The sequence below is a fragment of the Apus apus genome, chromosome 3 (genome assembly GCF_020740795.1).
Source record: "Apus apus isolate bApuApu2 chromosome 3, bApuApu2.pri.cur, whole genome shotgun sequence".
NCBI classification, from domain to species: domain Eukaryota; kingdom Metazoa; phylum Chordata; class Aves; order Apodiformes; family Apodidae; genus Apus; species Apus apus.
In genome coordinates, this window is record NC_067284.1 from 24,450,219 (window position 1) to 24,476,704 (window position 26,486).

Consider the following 26,486-nt stretch of genomic DNA (forward strand, 5'->3'; position numbering starts at 1 on the left):
CCACTTGGCGGGGACGCCGGGGGCTCCGCCGCTGTGTGATTCCCGGCCCAGCAATTCCTCGCTGCCGCTCCGGTACGGGAGCCGAGGGAACGCGGCGATGTCCAGGGCCCCCGGGGCGACCTCCTGGCCCCTCGGCCCTGCCTCTCATCACGGTCTCGGCCGGAGCAGGGCTCCATGCGGGAGCAGCCCTTTCCACCCGGTCAGACCGGGGCCCTTGTTCCTGAGAGACTAAAACGCGGGCGGCTGGTGCTGCGGCTGTACGGATCATAATGTTGCCTAGGTCGCGTGAACGTCCCCCGTCCTTTGCCCATCCATGTCTGTGAACAGGCACTACGTGCCTTTTCTGCGCCTCACCAGGCTTTCTGAAACGGAACTAAAACAACTTCTAACAGCCGTATCACAACGCCTTTTTTTTTTCCAGAAGAAAACTCGGTGTGCGGGTCTTTACGTGTGACCTGTGCCCCGTGCCCTGTCTCCGCAGCCCTGCGCGTTGCAGGACATAGCTGTTTATGGATGTGACATGTAACAGGGATGGCCTAAAGCAGAAATGTCTTTTGAATAAGTGTGCACAGCTTGCACTGGCTTCACGGAGAGGCACCTGTGTCCGTGGGAGGGAATTTAACTTTTTTTTTTTTTTTTCAGTCTAAGAAATATAAATGTTCCAAATTTTAAAAAATGTTCCAAAGACCAGCATCTCTTTAGATGGGGGTGGGGGCAGGATGACATCCAGAAGTGTTTGGAGTTCCTTCACACCGTTTTTAGCAAGCGGATGTCCTGTCGAATCTCGGGGTATTTCACTGTAGGTTTCACTGATGTGAAATCCTCCCGATGGGAGGAGCTGGGTGCTCTACGCTCCTGAACCTCCCTATCAGCTCACCCTCACTGGAAAATGACGCTGAACTTTTACAACGTACATGAAGTAGTCTAAAAAGAAGTTAAGACCTACTGAATCATTATTACAGTCGGATCTGATCATCAGGTGCTCGAGGCCAATTTTTTTGGGTTTCCCTTTTTCTGCTTCCCCTTGCCGTGACCTGACCGTGCCCTGGAGCCAGCAGAGCTCCTGGCTCTCCCGTGGGGAGGGCTCAGGCCCTTCAGCAGCGGCGGAAACCTCGATATTCTCGCCACGTGTCCACAATTTGGTATTTCTGCCTTCCCGTTTTGTTATTTAAACGCCTCTTGTAGGTGCAAGACAGGTCAGTCGTCAGGGCTTTTACTTGATTTATTTGTTTTTAATTACGTTAAACCCCATCTCCGCGGCAGCCCCTCCCGGGGCGGTGGTGCCGGGGCCGCTCCGCCGCCCCCTGCCCGCCCCCGCCCGCTTTCGGGGGGCCACGAAGACCCTCCCTGCGGCTCAGGCCTCGCCAGGGAGGCCCCACCGCTGCCTTCCTCCGGGAGGGACCGGCCGGGCGGCTCTGACGGGCCCCGTCGCCGTGGGGCGGGATCCCCCCGCGGGGCCCCCCGCCGCCGCCGGGCGGAGAGCGCCAGGGGCCGGGGCGGGAGGCGCGACTGGCCGCGCCATGGGCTCGGCGGCCGCCGGCGCCCGGAGCGAGGTCCTGGGCCGCCCTGGGCCGCAGCTCGTCCGGGGCGGCGCGGGCGGCTCCAGAGGGCGGCGGTGGCAGCCGCCGGGGGCAGCGGAGCCCGAGCGCCGCCATTAGGGGCTTCCCATCGGCGTTCGCAGGCCGGGGCTCGGCGGGAGGCGGCAGCGCCGTGAGTAGCGCGGGGATCGCCCGCGGCGGGACCCGCTCCGGCCGCGGGGCAGCGGGGCGGGCGGAGCGGTGTGCGGACAGGCCGAGCGCAGCGGGGCGGGCAGGCGGGGGCCGCCGCGGCGCGGGGGCCGGGCGGGAGCCGCGGCACGGCCTGTGGCGGAGCCTGGCGCAGGGCCCGCCGCTCGGCCCCCGGTGCCCCGGGCCTCCTGCTGCCGAGCCGGGACGCCGCCCCTGCTCCTGCTCCTCGGTTCTCACCGCACGGGGCACCCCCAGAGCCTTCGGCAGCGAACATAAACAGAGGCTGCGGAGATAAGATCCGTCGAGAGCCGCGGCTTTAAACCACGCCTCGCTCTGTGCATCCTGCTAGTAACGCCTTCAGGTCACTGCCAAAGCAGAGAACAAGTGTTAAAAGGCAATTGCTGACTATTTACTGTTAGCGCGTCTCCGCTTCGGCAGAGTGAGCCAGTTTCACTTTCAGTTCCCGGCGCTGCAGCCCTTCAAACGGGAGAGGGTACTTCTTTGGAGCGTACATCAGCAAAGTAGTAAGCTTGAGGTACATTGAGAGTCAGGAAGTAGTCCTGATGCATAAAGCCAGGTTTGCTTTTAAAGGAGCTTTCTTTTCTTTTTAAAGAAAAAATGCTTGTAGGCGAGGTGGATTCAGAATGTGGTGTTACACTGTGGAAAAATAAGGCTTTTATTTTGTTTAGTATCATCACACACTTTTACTCCAAGACAGTTTTGCAGTTTGTATTTAAATCCTCTAACGATATGAATTTGCCTAGATTGTAATGGTAGACTAGAACTTGGACTAGACTGTAGCTCTGCAAACTACTTGTCAGAGATCTGTGCTCTTTTCAGTGATTTCAGTGGGACTGTACCGAGGGGAAGCATTCTGCATGCTAAAGTTTAGTCAGTTCCCATAGCAGAAGCAGTGTTATGCATCTGTTGGTTTGCTGTGGTTATCAAACATAAGGCAAAGATGCTCCTCCAGTCTGCAGTCACAGTCCCCTGGAGAGGGATATGTGAATGGTAAGCCAGGGTCCATGAATTGGAAGCCATCACATCTGCTATGGTTACCTTTTCAGAACTCTTGTCATTAGCAGAGTATGTGCTGAAAAACGCACAAGTCCCATCTGTTTCAGTTTTAAGTTACTGTATAAAATCTTTTAGGATACTAATAAATATTACATTTGCAGACTAGAAGACTATGCAAGGCTTTGTTGATTGAAATTTTTGCCAAGACCTGAATAAAGGCCTGGGTGCCAAGGCTTCTGAGTCGTCACCCAGTCATTGATCAGACGGAGTAACCAAGGCTTTTTTAACTGGATGCAGAATACCACCTAAACATAGCTTTATGTTATGCAGGTGCACAGCCTGAAAACCAGCCAAAAAGAAACTGGTGCTCCAAAGTGCCATTTGTACAGACAGGCTCTGTCTTTTTTGGCAAAAATTACAAAATATGAGATTAGGTCTCTAAGGTCTTCAGTCATGGTTCTCAGTACAATGTGTGTGGAGAGAGATGAGTACTGCTGGAGAGCAGTTCCTCCTGCCTGTCTGAGATAGCACCTAGGATAAGTGTCAGAGACATGCTGGTTCTTTTTCATACATGATGTGTAAAATTGTCCAATGGTATATTAATACGTAATTTCCTAATGTTTGCTTGTTTGTTCCTGTGTCAGTGTTAGTGGGACTAACAAGCTTAGAGGACTTGAAAACAAAGGATTTCCACAGTGTTTTGTATCTACAGGATTGTGGCTCTGCACTGGTGTCAGTTCAGATTTGAAGCAACATAATCCCATTACTTTTAAAATCATAATTTGGCTTTGTGAAATAAGGCACGATGGAGGAGAGATTTAAGGCTGCTACCAAAAAAAGTGTGAAAATGTAGTTTAAATGCAGTTTACAGAAGACAAAACTCATCAGCCATGAATATTGCTGTCCTAGAGTTGGAGAAAAAGAGAATGCAGGGTCCAAACCCTCATTGCAGGGAAGTTCTGTTCTATTACAAATCTATGGCTAATTTACATAGACTAGATCACATTAGTTCTAGACTAACGTGTAGGAAGTACTGTGAACAATTAGACTAAATGAGGGAGTAATAACCTCTTTTGCTTTACTGTCTAGCATTCTGTTGTTCATCCAGTGTCAGGACAAAAGGTCAGATGGATAATCTGATGTAGCCACTACTTCTGGAGACTTATGCATGCTTATGGCTACTGTAGTCAAATGCATTTGGTTTTATCTGACATAAATACAAAAGTCTTCCCCTGAAGACTTTGTTTAAGGGAATACATATCATTATGTCTCTAGTCTAGACCCCGTGGAATGTCAATAAATTGGTTTGTTTTAACTGATGGCAATACAACTTGTGAGATGGTGACTTACATATCTGATAATTTGGCTAGAATAAATTCCCTGGTATCTTACTGTAATTCTCCGTTTCTCTGATAGCAAACTTTTTTCTCCAAGCTATGAGACCTTGTCTTCTGCTTTTAGAGATAATTTCTCTCATTAGGTCTGCCTGCAAGGTTGTTGTAAAGTACCTCTAGCTTTAGTGTCAGAGTGGGTTTGGGGAACATGCCAAGGTATGTCCAGATGTCCAGGCTGGCCCTTCCTTGTGAGAGACCTAGACAAGTGTTTGCATGTAGCTTACAAGGAGTATCTGTTGGAGGAAACTAGAGTCTGCAAACAAGCCATCTCAGAAGGGTACAGAAATAAAACTTACCATGTTCTGTGCTTTCAGACCAAAGGCTAAGTCTTGAAAAAATGATTCCTGCAACTGTTCACACTGTCCTGAGTGCTTTATATTTATGCTGCCACAGAGAGAACTGGGTACACTCGGAGGAGAAGCACAAGAAACACTAAGGACTGAAATGCCTTGCAGCTAAAGTATCCTCATCATGAATAGGTACACAACTATCAGACAGCTTGGTGATGGGACTTACGGCTCTGTCCTCCTAGGGAGAAGCATTGAATCTGGAGAGCTAATAGCCATTAAAAAGTAAGTATTTTCTTTTGTTACTTAACAGTGGATGGTCCTGGGTTTTCCATTCTGGGGTCAGCATCCCTTGGTTATTCTGATGGAGTACTTCACATTCCACACAACATTTTTTTTAAAGTTGTATTGGGGCAGCATGAAAAGCTCAGGTTCCTTATATCCTCCAAAGCCCCAGCAGAAGATAAAGAGGGTGAGATAGGTAGGCTTATTGTAGCAGTGCTTTGCTACTATGTGCAGTCAAACGTGTATTATGTATATTATTTAGAGTATTCTGCAATGCTGCTTTGGAATCTTCAGCCCCTTCCCTGCTGTTTATGTGGAACATACGTTTAATGGTCTGATCTCCAGTGTGGTTAACACTGCAGTCATAATTAACACAGGGGATCTCATTGTCTATTATCTGTATCTTTGTATGCTATTATGTATTGGTCTTTTCAGCTTAAGATTTTCTTAAAATTCCTTGAGAAATCCGCTTGATGTTCACTGCCTCTTTGGCAGTGACCTCAGTTTGTAAATAGCTTAGTTGTCCTAGTTATGGTAAGAGCACAATGCTGTAAAGGGTTGTAGGCACCTTCCTGAAATACCGACCATGACCCAGGGACGTACTCATCAAAAGAGCTTTCAGTACAATGCTGTTTTGTGTGAACAGTCAATAGCTGGCTTTAGCAACGTTACACATCCTCTGTGCTGAGGGTATTTTTCCTGTATCAAACCTTGCCAGAAGCACATTGGATTTTCATTTTGCAATATGATAGAAACTCTGAAGTTTCAGAACAAACCAGAAGATAGGACCCGCTTAGCCTACATGTTAATGCCAATGCATTGTTAGGAGCATAAGTGGCCTGGTGGCTGAACGCACAAGACAGCAACCACAGAAACACTGTTTAAATAAAAAAAGAAATCCAGACCCCTTCACAACATGAAGGGCTTGTAGTTCTTAAAACTATTCTAATTGTAAGAGCAGGTTTCAAACTGGAACCTTACTACAATAATAAGTAATACTGAAATATTATTGAAGTCTGACAAAGACTCAGATCTTCAAAGGGTGCCTAACTCCCTCTGAATCCAGACTCTAAGCAACTGAGTATTTTTGTAAATTTAATATGGGCTCTTAGTTTGTGTGTACCTATGAGCCTTCATCCTCTTGGTCCTAAAGCATAGAGTTATGTGTGAAAGAGCTTAGTTGTAATCAAATTCATATGAACAAATAGGACCATACATTACATGCAGATATTATGTTCAGAGTTATATTCAGGCTTAGGAGAAAACAGATATGCCACACAGTTTGTTTCTGGTAGAGCAGAATTGATTGCAAGCTGGAAAGGAAAGGCAGAATTTGAAAAGCAGTTGGCATGATAGGTGCAACTCACACAGGAGTGAAAAGCATGAGGAGCAGTGGACACTGAAAATGAAGAAATACAACTTAGAGGGGAAAGACATTGCAATTACAGAGAAATCAAAATATAGAGGAGCAAGAAGAATATAATAAAAGTTGAGACCCAGTGAAGTGATTTAATTTGGTCTTCGTTAGACTTGCTTCAAAACTTATCTCAGTTGTTGACAGCTGTCATAACCCTTGTCCTTTTTACAGTTAGACTCTACTCCACCACTTTGGGTGCTGGAAGGAAAAATAGCATGCTCTGACTTGTTGAAGGCTCTGAATTTTTTTTTTGCAGCAAGATAAATATATGAAAAAGGCAATCCTGTGTAATAGTAATGCTTTGAAATTCTGTTAGAGTACACCCTTCTAGAGGCAAAAAGTTTCTTGACAAAGGAGATAACACATCGTATTTTCATGGAAGAACTAAATTGTTAAGATGTAATGAGACTTACAGGTCTAAGACCAGTTGATGTTGACCATGTATTAATTGGGGTTTTTTTGCTCTACTATTGTAGAATGAAGAGAAAGTTTTATTCCTGGGAGGAATGTATGAACCTTCGAGAGGTTAAGGTACTTGTGTCATTGACTTAAAATTAGATGATCCCTGTGACATTTTGGGGTAACATAAAATTCTTTCCACTCGTTTTATCAAAAACTGCCCCCAACATAAGCTGTGACATATGGCATGACAGCCGTATTTCCTGCCTCTGCATATGAATTGGGTATCTGTAGTCTTACAAAAAATCATACTAAAATCCTGTAGTCTTATTAAAAAATCATTTGGTTGTAGACAGATGCTTCTTCCTTTCAGTGAGTGGTGAGTGAGTAAGAGAGCTTTCCCATCTCAAAAACTGAAGTTGATTTGTGTTTCAGCGCTTGAGAACACACACCTGTTGCTCAGTAGTAATCTCTATAATGCTGTTGTTTCTGGGTAGTTGGTTTAGAGACAAACATTTATGATGAAATGCTGACACTAGCAAAGCTTTAGGAGTATGTTCTAAGGACCTCCCTTAGTTTCTAGTCCTTGCTGTCAGTGTTGGAAACATGCAGAAAACCTAGGTCACTTTTCTTACAGTATTGGTACTGTGTTACTACAGCAAGAATGACTGTAGAATACATGGAAAAATCTAAAAAGTAGGGGGATTGAATACGTGGTTTTCTCTGGAATAAAGTTAATTTTCTTCCTGGGTGCTTGTATGGGTCTGTATTTTGGATTTGTAACGTGGATAGTGTTGATAACAGAGGGTTGTTGAGCAGTGCTTGCAGAGCCTCAAGCCTCCACTGTTTCTTATGCTGCCCCACCAGTGAGTAGGCTGAGGTTGGGCAAGAGGCTGGGAGGGGACACAGCCAGGACAGCTGTCCCAAGGGGTGTTCCATACAACATTGTGTTCAACAGTAAAAGCTGGTTTAGGAGGAGGAAGAGGGATGCTCAGAGTTGATGGCATTTGTCTTCCCAAATAACCATTACATGTGATAGAGCCCTGCTTTCCTGGAAATGGCCTAGCACCTGCCTGCTGATGGGAAGCACTGAACAAATTCCTTATTTTGCTTTCCTTGTGTGCACAGCTTTTGCTTTACCTATTAAACTGTCTTTGTCTCAACCCACAGATTTTCTCATTTTCTGCCCTTGAGATTCTCTTCCCCATCCCACTGTGGGGGATGAATGAGCTCAACTGCCCACCAGAGTTAATCCACAATATCAAGGAAGAATTTCCAGGGTTATATTTAGTCCTGGGTCTAACCTGACTATGGCCAGTGCAAGTACAAGGAGAGTGTCAGGAAGTTACTTATGGAGAAAATGCAGTTATTCTGGTGCCTGCTGTGATGTCAGATAGCTGGCTTTCAAACGGACCAAATCATTAAATTGATATGTATGCAGTATATGTATCTGGTAATACTTAGAGATCTGGTCTTTGTTCTGAGCTGCCTGATTATTTAAAATATTGAAGAAATCTTGAAGCCAAGTCTTCAGCATCAGTGGAATAGTGTTTTTTTATTTTTCGTTAGAGTAAGACCCTTGTAAAATCCTGATTGTATTTTCTGTTTCTAGTCTTTGAAGAAATTAAACCATGCCAATGTAGTAAAGCTGAAAGAAGTTATCAGGGAAAATGATCATCTGTATTTTGTGTTTGAATATATGAAGGAAAATCTTTATCAGTTAATGAAAGAAAGGTATGTAACAGCATTACCCAATCCTGATACAAATTAATTACATTGCACAATGTGCTTCTAACATCCGTGTTACTTTTCAAAGGACTTTGGATTGTTTGTGTAGGCTTAGATCACTATGGCTTTAAACTGTGTTTCAGTAGGAGCTGCGGCTGTCACCTTTGAGCATATCCCTAACAGTGTAGTTAGAGTTGTGGCTCTTCCTAAATGAGCTTGGCAGACAAGCAGGGCACTCTTCTGAGAGTTAGGAACCATGGACTTTTAACAGCCCTCATACTGAGGGGGCACTGAACCTAGAACTTCTGATTTCTAGGTAGGTACTCCAACTAGCAGTGTTTTTTCTGTTAGAGTGTGGTATCACCACCTCTTCTGCTATGTGTTCCTCAAATAAATTAATAAAGTATTTAAAACTGTAATCACGAGGAATCAAATTTCAAAATATTCTCTATGGTTTATCTAGGCCTTGAACTGGTTAGGCATTGTATACATCAAACTTTTAAGTATGGGATTTATTTGTTAAAATAAAATATTTGTCTTAGTTAAAATTGCTATTTTTGCTGGAAGGGACTCTAGAGGAAGTATGTAATTAAATAAATGAAAAATAAAACCAAAGAAACAAATATAAAAAGCTGACTCTAGTAGCTGATCTCATTCTGAAATAGGTAATGCTCAGGTTTTTTTGAGAGAGATCAAGCTCAGGAAATCAAATAAAACCCAGGCCATCTTCTTCATTTGCTGTTAGGTTCTTTCGGAATAACATTTTCACTGATTGCTACTCCAACCCATCTCTGCTGTGCTTTGGTGTGCATGGAGGCAGCTGACACACAACTGTTTGATCAGAATCCTCCCTTGATAAGAGCATCTATCATTAAAATGCCTGCCATGACTGATCTTCTCACCTGAGTATTATGAGAGCCTCCTGTTTTCAGTGGTAGCAGATTGTTTTTTCAGATAACAAAAGAGAAAGAAGTAGCACATCAGCAGTTAGGTAATAACTAGGGAAAGTCAAAAGGATGGTTTGTATATGCTCTAGAAGGAAGGCTGGAAAAAACTGTATGAAAAGCCCTAAATTAACATGAACCCTTGCTGTCTTGAGGAGCATGACTTATGACCTGCTAAGATTTGTTCAGTTTGACCGATTTTCTTTTTTTTGTTTGTTTGTTTTTTTACTTTTTTTTTTTTTAATGTCCCACATAATTGTAACATCGTGTCACATAGTCTTAATATTATGTAATATGACAATTCTGCAAATACTGTGTAAATTTTATTGGAGAAATAAACCACGTGAGAGTGTTTTAAATATGTATAGTAGTTTTATTGTCATTGTTATCTTTTATCTTTTGTTCATAAGATAGTATAAGCTAATGTTTGAACTTAATCATTAATATTTATTTCTTCCTTTTTTTTTAATCCCACAGAAACAAACTGTTTCCTGAGTCTACAGTTAGGAATATTATGTATCAGATCCTGCAAGGGCTTGCATTTATCCATAAGCATGGTAGGTTGTGTTTTAGTTGTAAACATTTTGAATGAGAGTGAGATAGTGTCTGTGTAATTTTTTTAATGAGTACACTAACGATGATTTTAGTAAAGGGAATGATCAAAAGAATGGCACTGTATCAGTGATTCAGATTACTGAAAATATCCGTATTTCATAGTTGCTTGGTACTTTAATGTGGAGATTTGCTCAGTTCCTTTTCTGTAGATTTCTACTTTCTCAGACTGGCAGCTGGCCACTTTCTAAGACTCATCTGATCTTAATGGGCACATTTCTTGATAGATTTAAAAGTCCCCTGAGATTGAGAATAAAGGAAAAATTACTCTTTCCTCAAGGTACACACAGATACCTGAGTAAAATGTACTTTCTCTGTAAGATAAAGTAATAAAGTATAAGTGACAAAAAGCTTTCATGACATGGCCTTCCAACTAATTTTTGCAATAATGATAAAAACTGTGACCAGATTCCTGGAAGTGAAAGGCTCATAGGACCAGCAGTTAGTTCACTTGAAGAGCACATTTAACTTAGTTTTGTGGAACATTTTAAAGCTAATGGCTTTGTTCTCTGATCTAATGTGGCTTGAATACTCTTCCAGAAACAGACTAGCAATTCCATTATGTCCCAGTGAGATATAAAATACTTAAAATGAGAGAAAAACCCTACCCCACTTTATGTGCAAAAAATCTAAGCCACCTTGTTTTTTAATAAATTGTTAAGTGGATCACAATCTTCTGGAATACTTTTTACTGCTGTTTAACTTACTATAGCATGTTGGCAAGTCTCTGAACAGGAGGTCATAGAGCTCAAGTAAGGTACTACAGAGAGACCTGTGTTTAGGAGACAGTGGTATCAAATGCCTGCAAGAAAGAAGCAAAAGGACGAGTTTTGCAGACTAAGGGAGGAGGCAAATGTCAGTGATAATATTCTGTGATATTCTAGCCCTCTTCTTTCATCTGTATTGAAAGAGCTCTTGCCAAATGCTCATTTGTGATCAAGTTTTGCTGAATGCAGAGAGCACTGAAAAAATACGCTCAGATCCTCTGTTAGAGAGGGAGATGAGTAGCTAAGTGCTTGCAGATTATGTTCTCAGACTTAAAAAGAAGCTTCAACGTGCAAAAAACCCCTCATGTTTTAATTTGTTTTCAGTTTAAAAGAACTTTTGAAGTAATTTTTGATTTTTTCATTGTAGTTTCCAAAACAGTTGGAATGAAACCAACATTAAAATGGTGCACACTTGAAGTGTCACTTAAAAGGGAGCTTACTGCTCTGAATTGTTATAAGGTAGTCAACTTGTGTGTAATGTTATACACAGTCTGACTGAACAACCGTTATACTGACTAGCTCTGGTGACTTTGAACTGTCTCCCTTTATGACGTCTTCCCTTTATGACGTCTTCCCTTTATGACGTCTTCCCTTTATGACGTCTTCCCTTTATGACGTCTTCCCTTTATGACGTCTTCCCTTTATGACGTCTTCCCTTTATGATGTCATAGAATTTGTTACATATTCAAGCTTCAGCAGTAAGAACTAAAGCATAACAATCCAGGTGGAAAATAAAGGCCGCAGCTGGGGGTGGCATCGCAATACACATCAATATTTCATTTGTATTTTAGGGTTCTTTCACAGAGACTTAAAACCTGAAAACCTCCTTTGCATGGGACCAGAACTGGTGAAAATAGCAGACTTTGGCTTAGCCCGAGAAATCCGATCCAGGCCTCCTTACACTGATTATGTATCTACAAGGTGGTAAGTGCCAGTATTCGCCTATGATCAAGCCTTTAAAGAAGTGAAGTGTTATTTTTGTGCTGAATGCAATACCACTTCCAGTGCCTCCTCTTTATGAAGCTTTTAATTAAGCTTGGCATAATTCAAAAAGCTTCAGTTCATGCAAGACAGTTCACAGATGGCAGGAGCATATGAATGAAGGGGGGAGAAAGGCCAAGGTGACATCATGGTGGGGGTTTGCCACAGGTTGCCTGAGCAGGAAGATAATATAGATGAAGCACCATATAGACAGGTAGGAGCAGCTTCACATTCACAAGCTGTGGTCCTCATGGGAGACTTCAACCACACTGACATCTGTTCGAAGAACAACTCTGCTAAATACAGGCTGGAGGGAGAATTCTCCTTAAGGAAAAGTTCTTGGGGTGGTAGTTGGTGAGAAGCTCGACATGAGCTGCCAGTGTGTGCTGGAGCCCAGAGAGCCAACTGCATCCTGGGCCACATCCAAAGAAGTGTGGCCAGCAGGGTCAGGGAGGTGATTGTGCCCCTCTACTCTGCTCTGGTGAGACCCCACCTGGAGTACTGTGTACAGCTCTGGGGCCGTCAGCACAGGAAAGGCATAGAGCTGTTGGAAAGGGTCCATAGAAGGGCCACCAAGATGATCAAAGGCCTGGAGCACCTCTGCTATGAAGACAGGCTGAGAGAATTGGGGCTGTTCAGCCTGGAGAAGAGAAGGCTCTGGGCTGACCTTATAGCACCTTCCAGTACTTGAAAGGGGCCTACAGGAAAGTTGGGGAGGGGTTTTGTACAGCCTGGTCTAGTGGTAGACTCCCTACTCCCTACTCAGGGCAGGGGATATGGGACTTGATGATCTTTGAGGTCTCTTCCAACCTTCATGATTCTATGATTCTAAGAGGGAGCCTGATATGGCAGGTGGGACATGCTGGGATTGCAGCATGTCAGGAAGGAATAAGACAGATTACAAGAAGCTGTGTATGGTTTAATTCTTCATTGTAGAAAAAAATGCAAGTCATATATAGGATAGGAGAGAATAGGAACTTTTTAAGAGATGCTTGCTCTTAAAAGCAAAGAATGAAGAGTTGAATAATTTAATGTATGAGTCACTGTCCCTGGATGTGTTTAAAAGTCATCTAGATGTGGCACTTGGGAACATGGCTTAGTACTGGACTTAGTAGAGTAGGGTTAATGGTTGGACTCTATGATCTTGAAGGTCTTCTCCAACCTGAGTGATTCTGTGATTCTGTGTAAGTCTGTTTGAATTGCGTTGATTGTTGAGATTTTTTAATATTTTTTTTTTCTCTCTCTTACAGGTACAGGGCCCCTGAAGTCCTTCTGAGATCCACCAGCTATAGTTCTCCAATAGATATTTGGGCTGTTGGTTGTATAATGGCAGAAGTTTACACACTGAGGCCTCTCTTCCCAGGCGCCAGTGAAATAGATACTATATTCAAAATTTGCCAAGTTTTGGGAACGCCAAAGAAGGTAGTTAAAGTGACTTTCCACACTACAGTAGCACTGGAGTTGCTCTACAATACAGAATAGCTCAACAGCAGTAAGCATAAAAATAATCAGTTTTCATGCTCTACTGCTATTGTATGGTGTTGATCTCACATATAGTAAATTAAATTAAAATTTGTTTTCTGTGAAATAAGCATTGTGTAATTATGCTGTAAAACCTGACATTTAGAGGAGGACTAGACCTCTGAACAGCAAACAAAGTAATTGGACTGATTTCATTAGATGGCAGTTTAATTTTCTTTTGCATATTGCTTATAAACCTGTGGTTTAAGAGGCTAGCAACTGGAGTCATGGCAAGACTCCTAATTCCTGTTTCCATTTGTGCTTTTGACTTGGTTGGATGTAAAGCAAGAATTCCCTGTCACCAGATGTTTGAGGTGAAGTTTGCTAGTGAAATCTTTAATATAGTTTAGAGTAAGTTGGACAAAATTTGGTAGGAGAATATATGCTAGTGTACTTTGGCACTATGATATTTTACAGCTGAACTGTCTTTGTGATTGGAAATCTCATTCTTCCAGAACGACTGGCCTGAAGGCTACCAACTTTCAGCCTCCATGAATTTTCGTTGGCCTCAGTGTGTACCTAACAACCTAAAAACCCTCATACCTAATGCTAGCAGTGAAGCGGTGCAACTCATGAGAGACATGCTGCAGTGGGACCCCAAAAAGCGGCCAACAGCTAGTCAGGTTTGGTTTTGTCTTCTCTTTCTCACATCTGCATATGACACTGCCTCTCACTTCAAGACACCTTTTATAGTTAGTCGCTTAACAGTTGCTCAGAGGTGCAGTGCTTGGAAAGGAGAAGAGCAGAAGCAAAGAACAATTTGCAAGACAAAGAGGAGTAGTTAAAAGATAGTAGTCTGTCTTTTCCATGCAATGTCAGCTGTATGGGGTATGTGCTCAATGATTGGGTGTGTGACCACAGGCTAAATACACTTGAATTAAGTATTATGTAGTCACTGTGAATAGCAACAGAGTGAAGGTAGGATGTATGGCTGGAGGTTGTGATGCTGTTCTTTCACTGCCATTGAAATGTGCCACAGAATCACTGAATGGTTGAAGTTGGAAAGGGCTTCTGGAGGTCATGTGCCCTAGGCAGCACCTAGTGCTCAGTCACCCTTAGAATGAAGAGGTTTAGTGATGTTCAGTGGAACATCGTTGTCTCTGGTCCTGTCAATGGGCACTGCTAAAAAGAGCCTGGCTCCGTCTTCTTTTCACTTTCCTTTCTGCTATTTGCATACTTGTAGGTCCCCCTGAACCTTTGCTTCTCCAGGCTGAACAATCCCAGTTTACTTAATCTTTCCTCATATGTGACATGCTCTGGTCCCCTTAATTGTCTTTGTGGCCTTTGCCTGGACTGTCTCTATTGCTGGGCAGCACAAAACTGCACACAGCACTCCATTTGTGGCCTCACTAATGCAGAGCAGAGTGGAAGGATCACCACCCTCCATCCTGCTCATGCAGCCCAGGGCACCATTAGCCTTATTTGCTGCAAGGGCAGTTTATGTTCAACTTGGTGTCTACCAGGTGTCCTTTTCTGCAAAGCTGCTTTCCAGGTTGTTGACCCAAGCATGTACTGGTGCATGGGCTTGCTTCTCCCCAAGGGCAGGGACTTGGTTGTTGAACTTGAGGTTCTTGTCAGCCTGTTTTTCCAGCCTATCAAGGTCCCTCTGAATGGCAGCACAACCCTCTGGTGTATCAGACACTCCTTCCAGTTTTGTGTCATCCGCAAACTTGCTGAGGGTGTGCTCTGCACCGCCATTGACACCATTAATGGAGGTGTTTAATGGTATTTGCTCCAATATTGCCCTTTGGGGTACACCAATACCTACTGGCTTCCAATCAGACTTTGTTCCACTGATCACCACCCTCTGGGCCTGGCTGTTAAGCAGACAGTGGGACTGAGAGCTGGTTTATCCAGCCCAGTCTTGCTCGGGTCGAGCTACTTTATGCAAGGCAGTTTGCTGGGCAGTCTCAGCTCAATTGCCCTGTCTCAGCATCCTATACATAAGCATAACCCAAAGTTGTCAGTATTGCAGAAATAATGGTCTAGTTGATGCTGTTGATGCTAGCCACTGATTGCAGGTATCAGTACTGTAGTGGTAGTAACCAACTAATGAAATGAGCAGGGCACCTTTTGAAAAACAGATGTGATTTTGTGTTCACATCTGACTTGACTTGAATAGGAGCATAGGTGAACTTTTGTGATTATATCAGACATTCAGTAAAAATTGTAGTAAAAAGTTGTAAGGCTTATTGAAGCAGCTAAAAGTAAAATATATTAAGAACTCTCAAACGTAATTGAAAGCAAAAAATATTCACTAAAACTTGGTATTAGGAGCTATTAAGAAATGTTTTACACTAAGGTATAAATATGGTGAGGAATATGAGATTTGAAAGCTTTTTGAAGTGAAATGTCTGGGAAAATGAGTATAACTGAAACAGCAACATGGGCAGAGATTAACTGCCTAAATAAAAACTCCATAATAACCTGTAAGGCAGCATGAAGATATTTTTACCAACAAGTCTTCTAAAAAAGAGGCTAATTTTAATAAGGGTGATATTTCTTTGACTTGATACAGTCTTGAAACTGGAGAATGAAAGAGATGGAATGTCTCTGGGCTTATTCAAGTCTCGATGGCTGAATCTGTGATGTCAGGTGCACATGTGTTTGCAGATGCACTTACACACACACACAGACAGCACATAATGGAACATGCCTCTAGATGCCATCTACCTGGTTAAGTATCTTATCTCTGCAGAACCTTTTCCTTTTGTGGAAGTTCACAAAGGATTTGATATCTTTGTTTCCTTTGAAACTTTTCTACTATTGCAGCATTATTCTGAAGTGAATTATGCTCACTAGAATGTAGTGTTGAGAGATGAGTCTCTGCTGTTGCCCACCCCATAAAAAAAAGGAAATAAATTTTGTATCATCTCATAGAGTTAGGGTAAGTTAAAAACTTTGGTTACTTAAGTTGGATCCTAACATCTTCATTATGTTTTAGGCACTTCGCTATCCGTACTTCCAGGTTGGGCATGCCCTGGGCGTTCAGGAACTGGGGAAACAAAAGGAGTTGCATAATAAATCATCTTTGCATATTAAGCCTGTCCCTCCAGCACAACCCCCTCCGAAATCTCATGCCCGCATTTCATCAAGGCCTGTTCAGCAAAGCCAGCCTTCTCAGCAGTTGGTGTACCCATATAAGACAGACACCTCTGGAATTGAGCACAATAACTACACACAGGAGGACAAGTCTAACCAAGTTCCTCTGCCTGCAATTCACAATAAGGTTCCTCAGCAGGTAAAGGTCCATCTAGTATAAGATACGCTTCCTGATATACAACCTGATTTTTCCTTAATTGTGTTTCTTTTTCTTGTTCTCTTTCAAGGTTCTTATACTGCACTGAAAGAACAGGAAATTGGAATAAAAAATAGTTATAGCTTTATGCAAGAAACTGGAAGTTACTCTGTTGAAATCTAAATCAAATTGCTATAAAAAAAGCAAGTTGATTTCTCATTTCAAAGCCATTTTGTGCTTCACTTTGTTGTAAAGCACCACTTAGGATGACACTGTAATGTCTTACGAGTGAAAAGATTGTACAGTGATCGGAATATTAATGGGATTGATGCCAGAAGGAAAAATATTAAGCTAAATAGTATTGAAGTGACAGGGAGATGGGCTATTGCCTTCGTCCATTTAAGGCATCCAGTTTGTGACTGAGAATAATAATCCCTTTGGGCTTCTGTACTGGCCATGGAAAACAGATTCTTCTTACAGCATAAGAACCTGCCATTTCTCTTGATTATACAAGGAAATGGGATTTATAAGATAGATGACAACAGCAGATAGCATGCATGCTGCTGCTAAAAAATCAGTTTTAAGTAGGATATGTACTGGCCGTGTTCAGAGTTGCACAAGGTTAAAATGTACTGATGAGCTTTAATGGCTGAAGAAACACAAATTTGTACCTATGCTGTCTCACAAGAAAAATACGTTTTATAAAATCTAGCCACAGGTTTGTGGAAACGTGAACATGCCTGCAGCTTTGTACTCCCAGAACGGGTCAAGAAATAAAAATTGAGTGTGAGCTAATTGTCTGGAAGGTGTATTGGGCAACAGAATTGAAACTGAGATCTAAGAGAATTATTCTTGTTAGTGGAAGATACTTCATCACATGACAAAATGCAGAAGATATATAATGTCTACACACTACAGATTGTCTTCTTAGCAACTTTAATGAAAGATTAGGATTCTGTTGTTACAGCTCTACCACCACTATTATTCTTTTGAGATGGGAAAAAAAAAGTCCTCTTTGTACCCTTCACCTGTTTAATGGTCTAAGTGCATGGGTTTGTTTCTTTTCAATCTTTATAGCAGAAAACTTCAGCTGGGACTGAGAATATAAATGGTGAACTTAAACAGAAAACTAGGCGAAGATGGGGACATCTTGCTAGAACAGTGAAGAGTTCTGAGGACTGGGATGACTTGGAAGACCTTGATTTCAGCTCTTCCATCACAAGGATGGACTTGAAAAGCAAGAAGAGGCAGAATGATGAAACTCTTTGTAGGTGAGTTGGTTTCTTTTATGTCCACTTGCTATTTGGTCTTGTTAGGCTTTACCTCTTTTTTCGTAATGTTGCCCTTTATTCTTCCTGTAGATCTAGAAACATACATCCAGGCTGATAAAGGACATGCAGCTTGTCTTTCTCCTGCTTTGCCTTGGCTGCTTATTGAGCACTGAACTTTGAATGAAAATACATTTTTTGATGGACAGTGCACACTTCTATACAGTTGTTCATTTTTCTGCACTGAAAACGATGCTTAGCTGAAGTCTTCCCTAGTTAATCTTTGAATACAAATTTTGTATTTCACATATGAGCTATTTTGACATACTCATAGAATTACAGAATGGTTTGGGTTGGAGGGACCTGAAAAATAATCTAGATCCAACCTGCCATGAGCAGGGACACCTCCCACTAGGCCAGGTTGCTCAAAACTCCATCCAGCCTGACCTTGAACACTTCCAGGGAGGGGACATTCACTGCTTCCCTGGGCAACCTATGCCAGTGTCTCACCACCCTCATAGTGAACAATGTCTTTCTAATGTCTAACCTAAATGTACCCTCTTCCAGTTCAAAGCCAGTTTACAGCCAACAGCATATAAGCTGCTTTGAGTGACTAAGCCACAGTTTCAATGGATCATATGCAGTGAAGAAAAACTTACTGCATGATTTACACAAACTGCGAAAGCAATGTGGAAGGAAAGTAGAAGCCCAAATCTGATTTTCATGGTCAGTTTTATGCCTTCTGGTTCAAAATATTCCCTGTTGTCTGTGTGTTTCTGCTATAGCAAACACAGTATGAGGAAATGATTCCTGGAGACGGGATGAAGAATAGAAGGCCAACTGTGGATAGACATATGCTATAAGAATTGGACTAAGTGTAGCAATTTTTGGGTTGCAGATTTGAAAGCATTTTGGACCTGAAGCCTACAGATCCTGTAGGGTCTGGCAGCAGTGCACCTTCCCACGCAACCTTTCCACAGCAGGACACTCCCACAGTGCGAGTTTCTGCAGCAAAGCAACACTACTTGAGACATTCTAGGTATCTTCCTGGTTAGTAAAAATACTTATTTCTTTTTCTTCCCGTAATTCCAACAGCAGTACTAATTCTAGCAGTCTAGCTGAGATAAATCCTGAAAACAGCTGATTTCAGTGACTTTCAAACTGGACCTCTTCAGTAGAGTAGAGTAGCTAAAAGTTGTGTTACTAGAGGAGATTGTAAAACACATTGATCTCAAGCATGCTTTTTCTTAACCATAAGTTGTGAGCACATCATTGTATGTTAGGTATTCTGCTTAAACATGGCAAGTATATTAAACACAACTAATAGATGACACATGAACTCTACTGCACAATCTGAACTGTTTGCACAATCTGTGGTTTCTATGGTTAGAGTTGGAAGGGACCTTATAGATCATCAAGTTCCAAGTCACCTGCATGGGTAGGGGCACCTGTAGATACACCAAGCAGAAGTACAGAACTATGAGAAGTCTAATCTACCATTATTTACTCTCAGGTTGTCTTGTCACTGTTGGGCTAAAAGCTGTAAAATGCTCTGTCTGATTCGAAGCATGGGTTTCATTTACGTAGCAAGGTTTACTTTCTGTGACTTGAGAATATTTGTGGCCTTGATGTAAGGACCCTTTTCCATTGACATAAGCAGTCACTGATGCTAGTGGAATAGTGACAGTATTATCTTTGCAGGATTAGAGCCTGTGGCTAGTCATAGCATTCCTGTATGAGAGGGTGGGAAGTAACCCAGAGGCATGATAAGAGTGAAAAGGTTTTGGTTAAGTTCACAGAACTGGACACCTACTCTAAGACTGTGCATCAGGTGAAATGAATGCAAGGCTGCATAACAACAGAGATTTCAGTGTGGTAATTTTTGCCTTTTTGCGATAGGAATAAGCACAAGGAATAGCACAGTCTCCACTTCAAACAAAGAGTCTGTTCCATCTAACTCCTGGCCCAGTTCTGGCTTGCTAGGGAAAGCTTCTGGTTTGGGAGGAAGTATTAACAGGATGAATTCAGGTAAGAAGCTGTGCTGAATGCTCTGAGAAAAGATAACAGGTGATTTCTCTGCAATTCCAGACAGCTGCATTTTGAGGTCACCTGTTTCTAATGCATTGTCTGCTCTGAAGATACTTGCTACTGTGTCTGTTCTTCCTGTTGAAACCAGTTAGGAGCACCTTCCTTGGAGATTACCTTAAACTGAAACATAGTAATTTCTTATCATGAATCCTCAAAAGTCTGGTTTGAGATACCACATTCATACAGGGTTGGACAGCTTAATCTGTTCAACCTGAAATATTTGATCTTGCCTTCAGTTTCCCTCATCAACTTTTGTAAGTCATTTTTTCAGGTTTCCGAATTATTTTACCCCAGCTGGAGCATAAATGACTGTCAGAGAGGAGGAAGGTAGTCTAAATTGAAGTAGCCATGCACACCACTCTTGTTATGTGAATAAAGCAAATGAAATCTATAATTTTTCATCACATTTTTTAATTGATGCTGTCTAAAATAGTGAAATAATTGTAGTTTCAAAAAAATACAGACGACAAGCAAAACTCTCCAATTTTTCTTCTTCAGGTTTTTGGGGCATTTGGTATTTCAGGTATTTAATCCCTATTATTTGATCTCAAGTAATTAATTTGTAGATTTTTATGTTAGATTTTACCAGATATTACTTAAACATGTTGATGTTTCTAGATTGTATCTGTGTGTTTCCTCTTTCAGGTTTTCTTGGCTTCTGGTTTTCATGTGATGTTTCAGTTCTGCAATTCAGTATTTGTTTTGCATTTGTTGTTAGGAAAATGTTTGAGAAAATTTCAGTTGAATCTTGACCCAAATAAACATTTTGGGCCTTTAGAAACTCTGGTTTAAAAATAAAAATAAAAACCTTAAAATTCTGAATGTAATTAAATCAGAAAATTGTTCTTTAAAAATTCAAGATGGAAGGATTTTGTAAATGGCTGAACTACATGAGAACCTTTATATACATAGCTCATGTCTCCTTCCTGGCTCTTCTACAGATTTTTGCTTCTTTTGTAGCTGCATAGGATATAATTAGATTTTTTTCCCCTTTTTTACGTACTACCATTTTTCCCCACAATATGCTTTGCCACTGCTCTACTGCTCTAGTATGTTGTAGGCACGTGTGATGGATCTGCTCTGTGCATGCCCACTTGTTTAGTGTCCACCTGTGCGTTGACTCTGGACTGTTTTATTTATAACCTTTTCTGTTCCAGTTTCTATGGCTTATCCTACAGGTCAGTCAGATCTGTTCCTGCTCATCTTAGGGACAAGTTTTGTAGCTGACTTTTCAAATTTGGAATATGAATCTGTCCTGACTTATTAAGCTCTTACTGGCTTCAGTAAGAGCTTTGTTTGTCACCAGAGCCCCAGACTCACTGCAGAGAAATCAAGAGTGAGTATATTAATAGTGCCTAATTGCTGAAAGTCAAACAAAGTAATTCCAACTGAAATGATAATTTTTGAAAGCTTTGAGAAAGCTTGAAAAAGCTGAAATGTCAGGGGGAAACAAAAATAACCCTTCTGAAAGTACAACTTGTACTTGTTTTCCATTAATCTTTAATGCAGTCTGATGCTGACAGTATCCTAAACGCAGGTACACATAGATAGGATCTGTGGATTTGTGGTGTCTTCAATGAAGTTCTTGTTTTCATTAATCCATGATCAGGCTTGATCTTGGATATGACCCATCAGTGCCCAGCTTTGTCATCTGTTGATAACGTGGGACACCTGTTGTGTTGAGCCTGAGTGTTTCTTGCCATTTATTTCAGGGCGCATAGGTGGTCTAACTAGTGGTTGTATCCCTTCATTTCTGAAGAAAGAAGTAGGCTCTGCTGGGCAGAGGGTTCAGTTAGCACCAGTTGTGGATCCGTCCTCTAGTAAGTATAGTACCAAAGTTGTCTTGGTCCCTGGCTCATTACTCTGGTAATGCTGTATATATGCAGCACTGACCTACATATCTTTGTTTTACTTTATATGTAAGTATTTGACTGACTGGAACTACAGTTTGTAACCTTGTGGAACTTCACATGGAGAAGGTTTGGGTTTATTTACTTGATGTGGTTTTATCCACAACATTACTTCAGTGGGACCTAGAGGTGGGTGTGAGAGCTGTCAAATCAATGATATAAATCCTCCTTGTCTGGTAAGGTTTTAGGGATTGGATCCACTGTTGTTTCACATCAGCAGATTCTGTTAAAAAAGGAGGCTTATTTCTTGAAGAATTGAGGATGTGGATCTGCATCCAGTTGCTGTTCAGTGTAGACAGCTACTCACTGAACCTTTATCTTATGCCATTTTCTGTTGTTCCTTAGATTATGCTTCTCTGAAGCCAGTGAGACCCCATCTAGGACGGCCATCATTCAATTCACCCACGAAAAGCACACCAAGGTTAATGCCCCTCCTGCCACCAGCTCAGCCCATCCACGGACGCATTGACTGGGCTGCAAAGTACGGTGCTCACCGGTGACGGGTGCACATACTCTCTGAACCACATTTCCCATGAAATGGTGACTCACATCAGACAATTTGATACTGTTTTATATACCTGTAAATTTAAAAGAAACAGATCTTCTACGAGCGGGACATTTTGAAGGTTTTTTTTTTTTACTTTTATTTGTATTGATTTGGATGCAATCTTGTACCTTTTTGTATAAAATAGTTCCGTTATATAATTGGGTCCAGTTATTTTCATAAATCTGATACATTTTGTATATATGGCTTAGGGGGTTTGGCATTTTTGTATGATAAATTTTTATAACAAACTTTTTTAAAATTTAACTTTTCCATATTAGATTCAACTTTTTTTATAAATGTGAGTAAAAAAAGCAAAGTGGTGCAATATTGCAGTGGAAGAGGAGTACTGAGTAAAGGGCATTCATTAGACATTTTCTGAAGTTTATGTGCTAAATGAGGCTGTATAATTTCAGTGATGCCACATCTTGATGCCACCCTTCTGTTGTCCTATACTCACTTGCTTTGTACTGACATCAAAGGAATGGGTGACTTCACAGTCTACACTCCCCTTTCCAGTCACCGAGAGGCTGCTGAAAGTCAGCTTTTTTAAAAATTTATTTTTGCCTTTAAAAGGTTTTTGTTGGATTGCTCTCCAGCTTTCCAGCTCCATTCTTTTGCCTTTATCAAATGTGGGGAATCTCCTTGTTTGGTGAAGGGTGAATACCCTTCTGTAGATCTGTTTTCTCTTTTGTCCTACTTCAAAGTTGCTTCTTGGCATTGTTCACTATGAAATAGAATGGGGAATGGGGACCTACCTCTTTTCAATTCATTCAAATGATTTCTAAGGAGAAAAATCGGATCCTGTTTCTTCTTATTTTGTTGTTGGGAGTATAAAGTCACAGAATCACAGAATCATTGTGGTTGGAAAGGACGTCTAAGATCACCTCCCCTGTTGACCAGGATTGTTGATAAATGATGGAGAGAGGCTTAGTGAGCTCCCCTGCCTCAAAGGACATACATGCTTTTGCATCACAAGATGTCTTCCTCCTCCTGAACCAGCCCAGGTACAGGAGTCAGGACCTGGAAGTCTTTGTGACTTTCTTTGAAATATACAATGGAAAGACATTTGAACTCTTAAATAAGAAGGCAAAGCTTCGAGTCCTTGAGGATGGCAAGCAAGCAGGTCTAGGTCGTTGGTCTCCAAGAGAGACAAGTTGGCTGTGCTGAGGTTGTCATCAGAATCATTGAGATGGGCAGTGCCTGCAGGACATCTGGGCAGACATTTACTGGTGATAGCTCTTCACATGCCCACACCTGCTTCCAAATCATACTACACCCAAAAGGGAGACGGCTTGGCAAATTTTTCTGGGTGGATCTGGAGGAAATAGGAAGGCTGCCGACACATCCAGTGTTGATCAGCAGACACGAATGGAAGGTGCAGGAATCGGTAAGAGCTCACTGGCTTTGAAGGAATGTGTCTGAGCCTTAGGGCAGAACAAATCACACACCCGTTTCCAGGAGGCCAAGCTGATCCAGGCACTAAGAGACTCGTTCATAGCAACAAACTCAAGGACCTGTATGATAGCAGTGATTTCTCCAGGCATGAGTTTGTGTTGAGTACACACTGAGATATGCTGACAGAGTGAAAGAGCTCAGCCCTCATAATGGAGGTGGTAAAAGATGCAAAGACATATTTCAGTATTAATAATTAGGATGCTGGTTTCTGAGTAACAAAATATGAGTGTCATGCCAACAGCAGAATTTAAGGGTACAATCTCTATGCAGCTGACTTAGTTTTCACAACTGTTTTAAATAACTTTTGGGGAAAAAAAATACAGAGATTAGTCAGTTTAAGTGTACTTCAGTCCTTCTTCACTTTAATGCATCTTCAGTTACGAGGTGAAGAATAAGTCAGCTTCCATAAATTACATCCCAAAGCCCTGTTGGGAAATATGGCACTGTACCTAGTCCTGCTAAAAAAACATTCATTTAGATCACAGCCAGCATCTGTCTGTTCCTGCCCCTCCTTCCACAGAAGGAAGGTAAAACAGTGCAGTGCTGTGGGAGAGTGTCTCTTACAGCTGCACTATGGAACAGCACCACCAGAGGTGAAGTGTGCTGTGAAAATGCATCTTGCTGCAGAAGTGCAGAGAAGTGCTCACCTTCTTGAGCTCATGTTATGAACAGATCAGGCAAATCGTATGAGACTTAAATCCAGTCTAAAGTGATCAGAGCATGTATGGTTCTCAGCATCTAGCCATTTTGAAGGAGCTGAATGGCTGGTGTGTCAGTGAGATCCTCTCTCTGGGATCTTCTGGCTCCTACAAAGGGCAGCCACTGTGGCCTGGAAACTGATAACACACACTGGCCCTTTCAGTACTTCCCATGGAGAACATGTGGGACTTTGAGGAAACTGTACCATAGAGTAGGCTGCTGGAACAGCACTACAGAAGCTGTGATGAGTTGTAGGGTCTCCTTCTCTGGAGACTTTCAAGATCTGTCTGGATGTATTTCTGTGTGACCTGCCCTAGGTGATCCTGCTCTGGTAGGGGGGTGGACTCGATGATTTCCAGAGGCCCCCTCCAACCCCTAGCATTCTGAGATTCTATGATTCTGTTTGCTTTTATGGGCACAATCCACTGTGAGACAGTACAAGACAAAAAGGGAGCAAAAGGATCAATGCATTAAAAAAAACTATGCATGTAAGACTTGTATTTGCCAAGGACATGTTATGTGTCCAACTACTCCGTTATTTGTTTATAGCAAATATTCCAAACCATACCTAACAGCTTCCAAAGCAGTGATGCCAATGCATAGCAATAAAATAAAGCAGCCATTCAGTTTCTAAAGCACGCGCTGATGGTGTCTTTGGGTAAGTGGAAAGGGAAATATGTATATTTGAGTTAGAACTGGAAAGATGTTTCTCTTGGTGGAAATAAATATCTGTATTTATGGCTCTATATAATTTAATTTATTTTATCACTGAATAATTGGTCTCAAGAGGGAATACCCTGAACATATCCTAAGTATTATAGACCTAAGTAGGCAATTTAACTAGACTGTTCCATATACTTAAGTCCTACTGGTGGAAGCAGGAGATAAGTCATGAGAATGGGCTGCTGAGGTGTGGATTCATCCTACCTGACCAAAGGCACCTAAGTGTAAGCTCCTTGTTGTGAACTTTAAAACACTAGTGAGTGAGAATCCTCTCAAGAGAAATTCAGCTCACCTGAGAGCTTGGTAGCCCTCTGGAGACACCTGCATCTCTCCACTAAGGATGGGTACTACTCCATGTATTTAAAGTAATAGAGGATTAATCTGAACCTGGCCTTTAATCTCTCAGCCTTTATCAGTCTTGTAGTGATTTTCTTGACTCAGATTCAGGTTTTGGTCAGTCCAGCCAAAAGATTAGAAAAAGAAGTAGTACTTTTTTGGTCGTATCTCCTCCTTTCCCAAATTAAAGCCTTTACTTTGGAAGAAAAGCTAATAATCTTGATATTCAGAATCACTTCTGCTAGTTTTAACTTAGTGGGACAGAAATTAGCTAAGTATAATGGCAGCATTTGTAGCCTTTACTCAAGCAAATTCCTGCTGAAGTTGAAAAAAGTTCTTTTTAAGTAGAGACTGAGTTGACTGAGCTATATATTTTACTGTGTTGTCTCAGTGTGCAACACAGATAGAGAAAAGGTGTAGATCTTTGTTATAATGAAATCTGGACAAGAGGCATATTTGAGAATTTATCATACGTGACCTACTACTTTGTGTTTTAATATTTAGCAGCATCTTTATGCAAAATGTTTTTTAGAATCCTAATGTTTACATTCTCTCAGGCTTATGCTTAACATGTAATAATTACTGTTGGAAGTAAAGGAGCCTGACAGTGGACTTGTTCCCCTCTGAAATCCAGATTTTGTAATAGCGTTGTGCAAGTGTTGTGATGTTAGCAAAAAACCCACGCCAGAAGACCCAGTTTGATGTTTCTGTATCTAATAAGGCTGTTTATATGAGTAGAATGCTTCATATAGGAGGAGCAAAACGTCTTGAAAGAACGTTTTTGAACTCATGTGGAAGAAGGGGGTAGAATTGTCAGAGTGAATAAAGAAGTAACAGTTCTTGTTCATTCAGTGTTTTTGTTCAAAAATGTTGCAAAGATTGGTTTTGTTCCTACAGTGTCAAGTCTCCTGCCCAGAATAAAGTTACTCTTGAAGAATTATTGACTGAATCTTGATCTTTTACTCAGTTTTTAATAAAAGCACATTCGTTTGGCTTTTGGTTGGTTGGTTGTTTTTTTAGCTGGGGGAGCATGTTAAATAAGCCTTACATTTGGTGCCTTCTTGGAGGGGTGCTGCCTCCTGACAGCTGTGCTCTTTGGCAAGTTCATTGACTTGTGTGATTTGAGTCTAAACCCACAATTTA

The 26,486-nt window shown here is 41.7% G+C and overlaps 1 protein-coding gene across 12 annotated transcripts; it reads left to right on the forward strand.

The window, feature by feature from the left end:
* Positions 1 to 1,056: 1,056 nt before the first annotated feature.
* CILK1 (ciliogenesis associated kinase 1) lies at positions 1,057 to 26,337 on the forward strand. Of its 12 annotated transcripts, none has more exons than XM_051614441.1 (14): positions 1,057 to 1,196; positions 4,532 to 4,710; positions 6,604 to 6,658; positions 8,139 to 8,260; positions 9,676 to 9,755; positions 11,369 to 11,501; positions 12,809 to 12,980; positions 13,535 to 13,702; positions 16,024 to 16,320; positions 17,395 to 17,588; positions 18,484 to 18,635; positions 19,485 to 19,613; positions 21,386 to 21,493; positions 21,929 to 26,337. In XM_051614441.1, the coding sequence occupies exons 2-14, from the start codon at positions 4,610 to 4,612 to the stop codon at positions 22,081 to 22,083; spliced, it is 1,866 nt and encodes a 621-aa protein (XP_051470401.1). In that variant the 5' UTR covers positions 1,057 to 1,196; positions 4,532 to 4,609; the 3' UTR covers positions 22,084 to 26,337. The 12 variants fall into 12 exon arrangements, 10 of the variants coding, with proteins under 10 accessions (XP_051470401.1, XP_051470399.1, XP_051470400.1 ...); XM_051614439.1 differs by lacking the exon at positions 1,057 to 1,196 and adding an exon at positions 1,554 to 1,710 and having other exon boundaries at positions 4,453 to 4,710; XM_051614440.1 differs by lacking the exon at positions 1,057 to 1,196 and adding an exon at positions 1,554 to 1,710.
* Positions 26,338 to 26,486: the final 149 nt, after the last annotated feature.

What these genes read in the sequence shown, in the direction of transcription:
- CILK1 (XM_051614441.1), top strand. Translation starts at nt 4,610, where the DNA reads ATGAATAGGTACACAACTATCAGACAGCTTGGTGATGGGACTTACGGC. An exon ending in GAGCTAATAGCCATTAAAAA is followed by an intron (nt 4,711 to 6,603) that starts GTAAGTATTTTC and finishes CTACTATTGTAG; the next exon opens with AATGAAGAGAAAGTTTTATT. An exon ending in TGAACCTTCGAGAGGTTAAG is followed by an intron (nt 6,659 to 8,138) that starts GTACTTGTGTCA and finishes TTCTGTTTCTAG; the next exon opens with TCTTTGAAGAAATTAAACCA.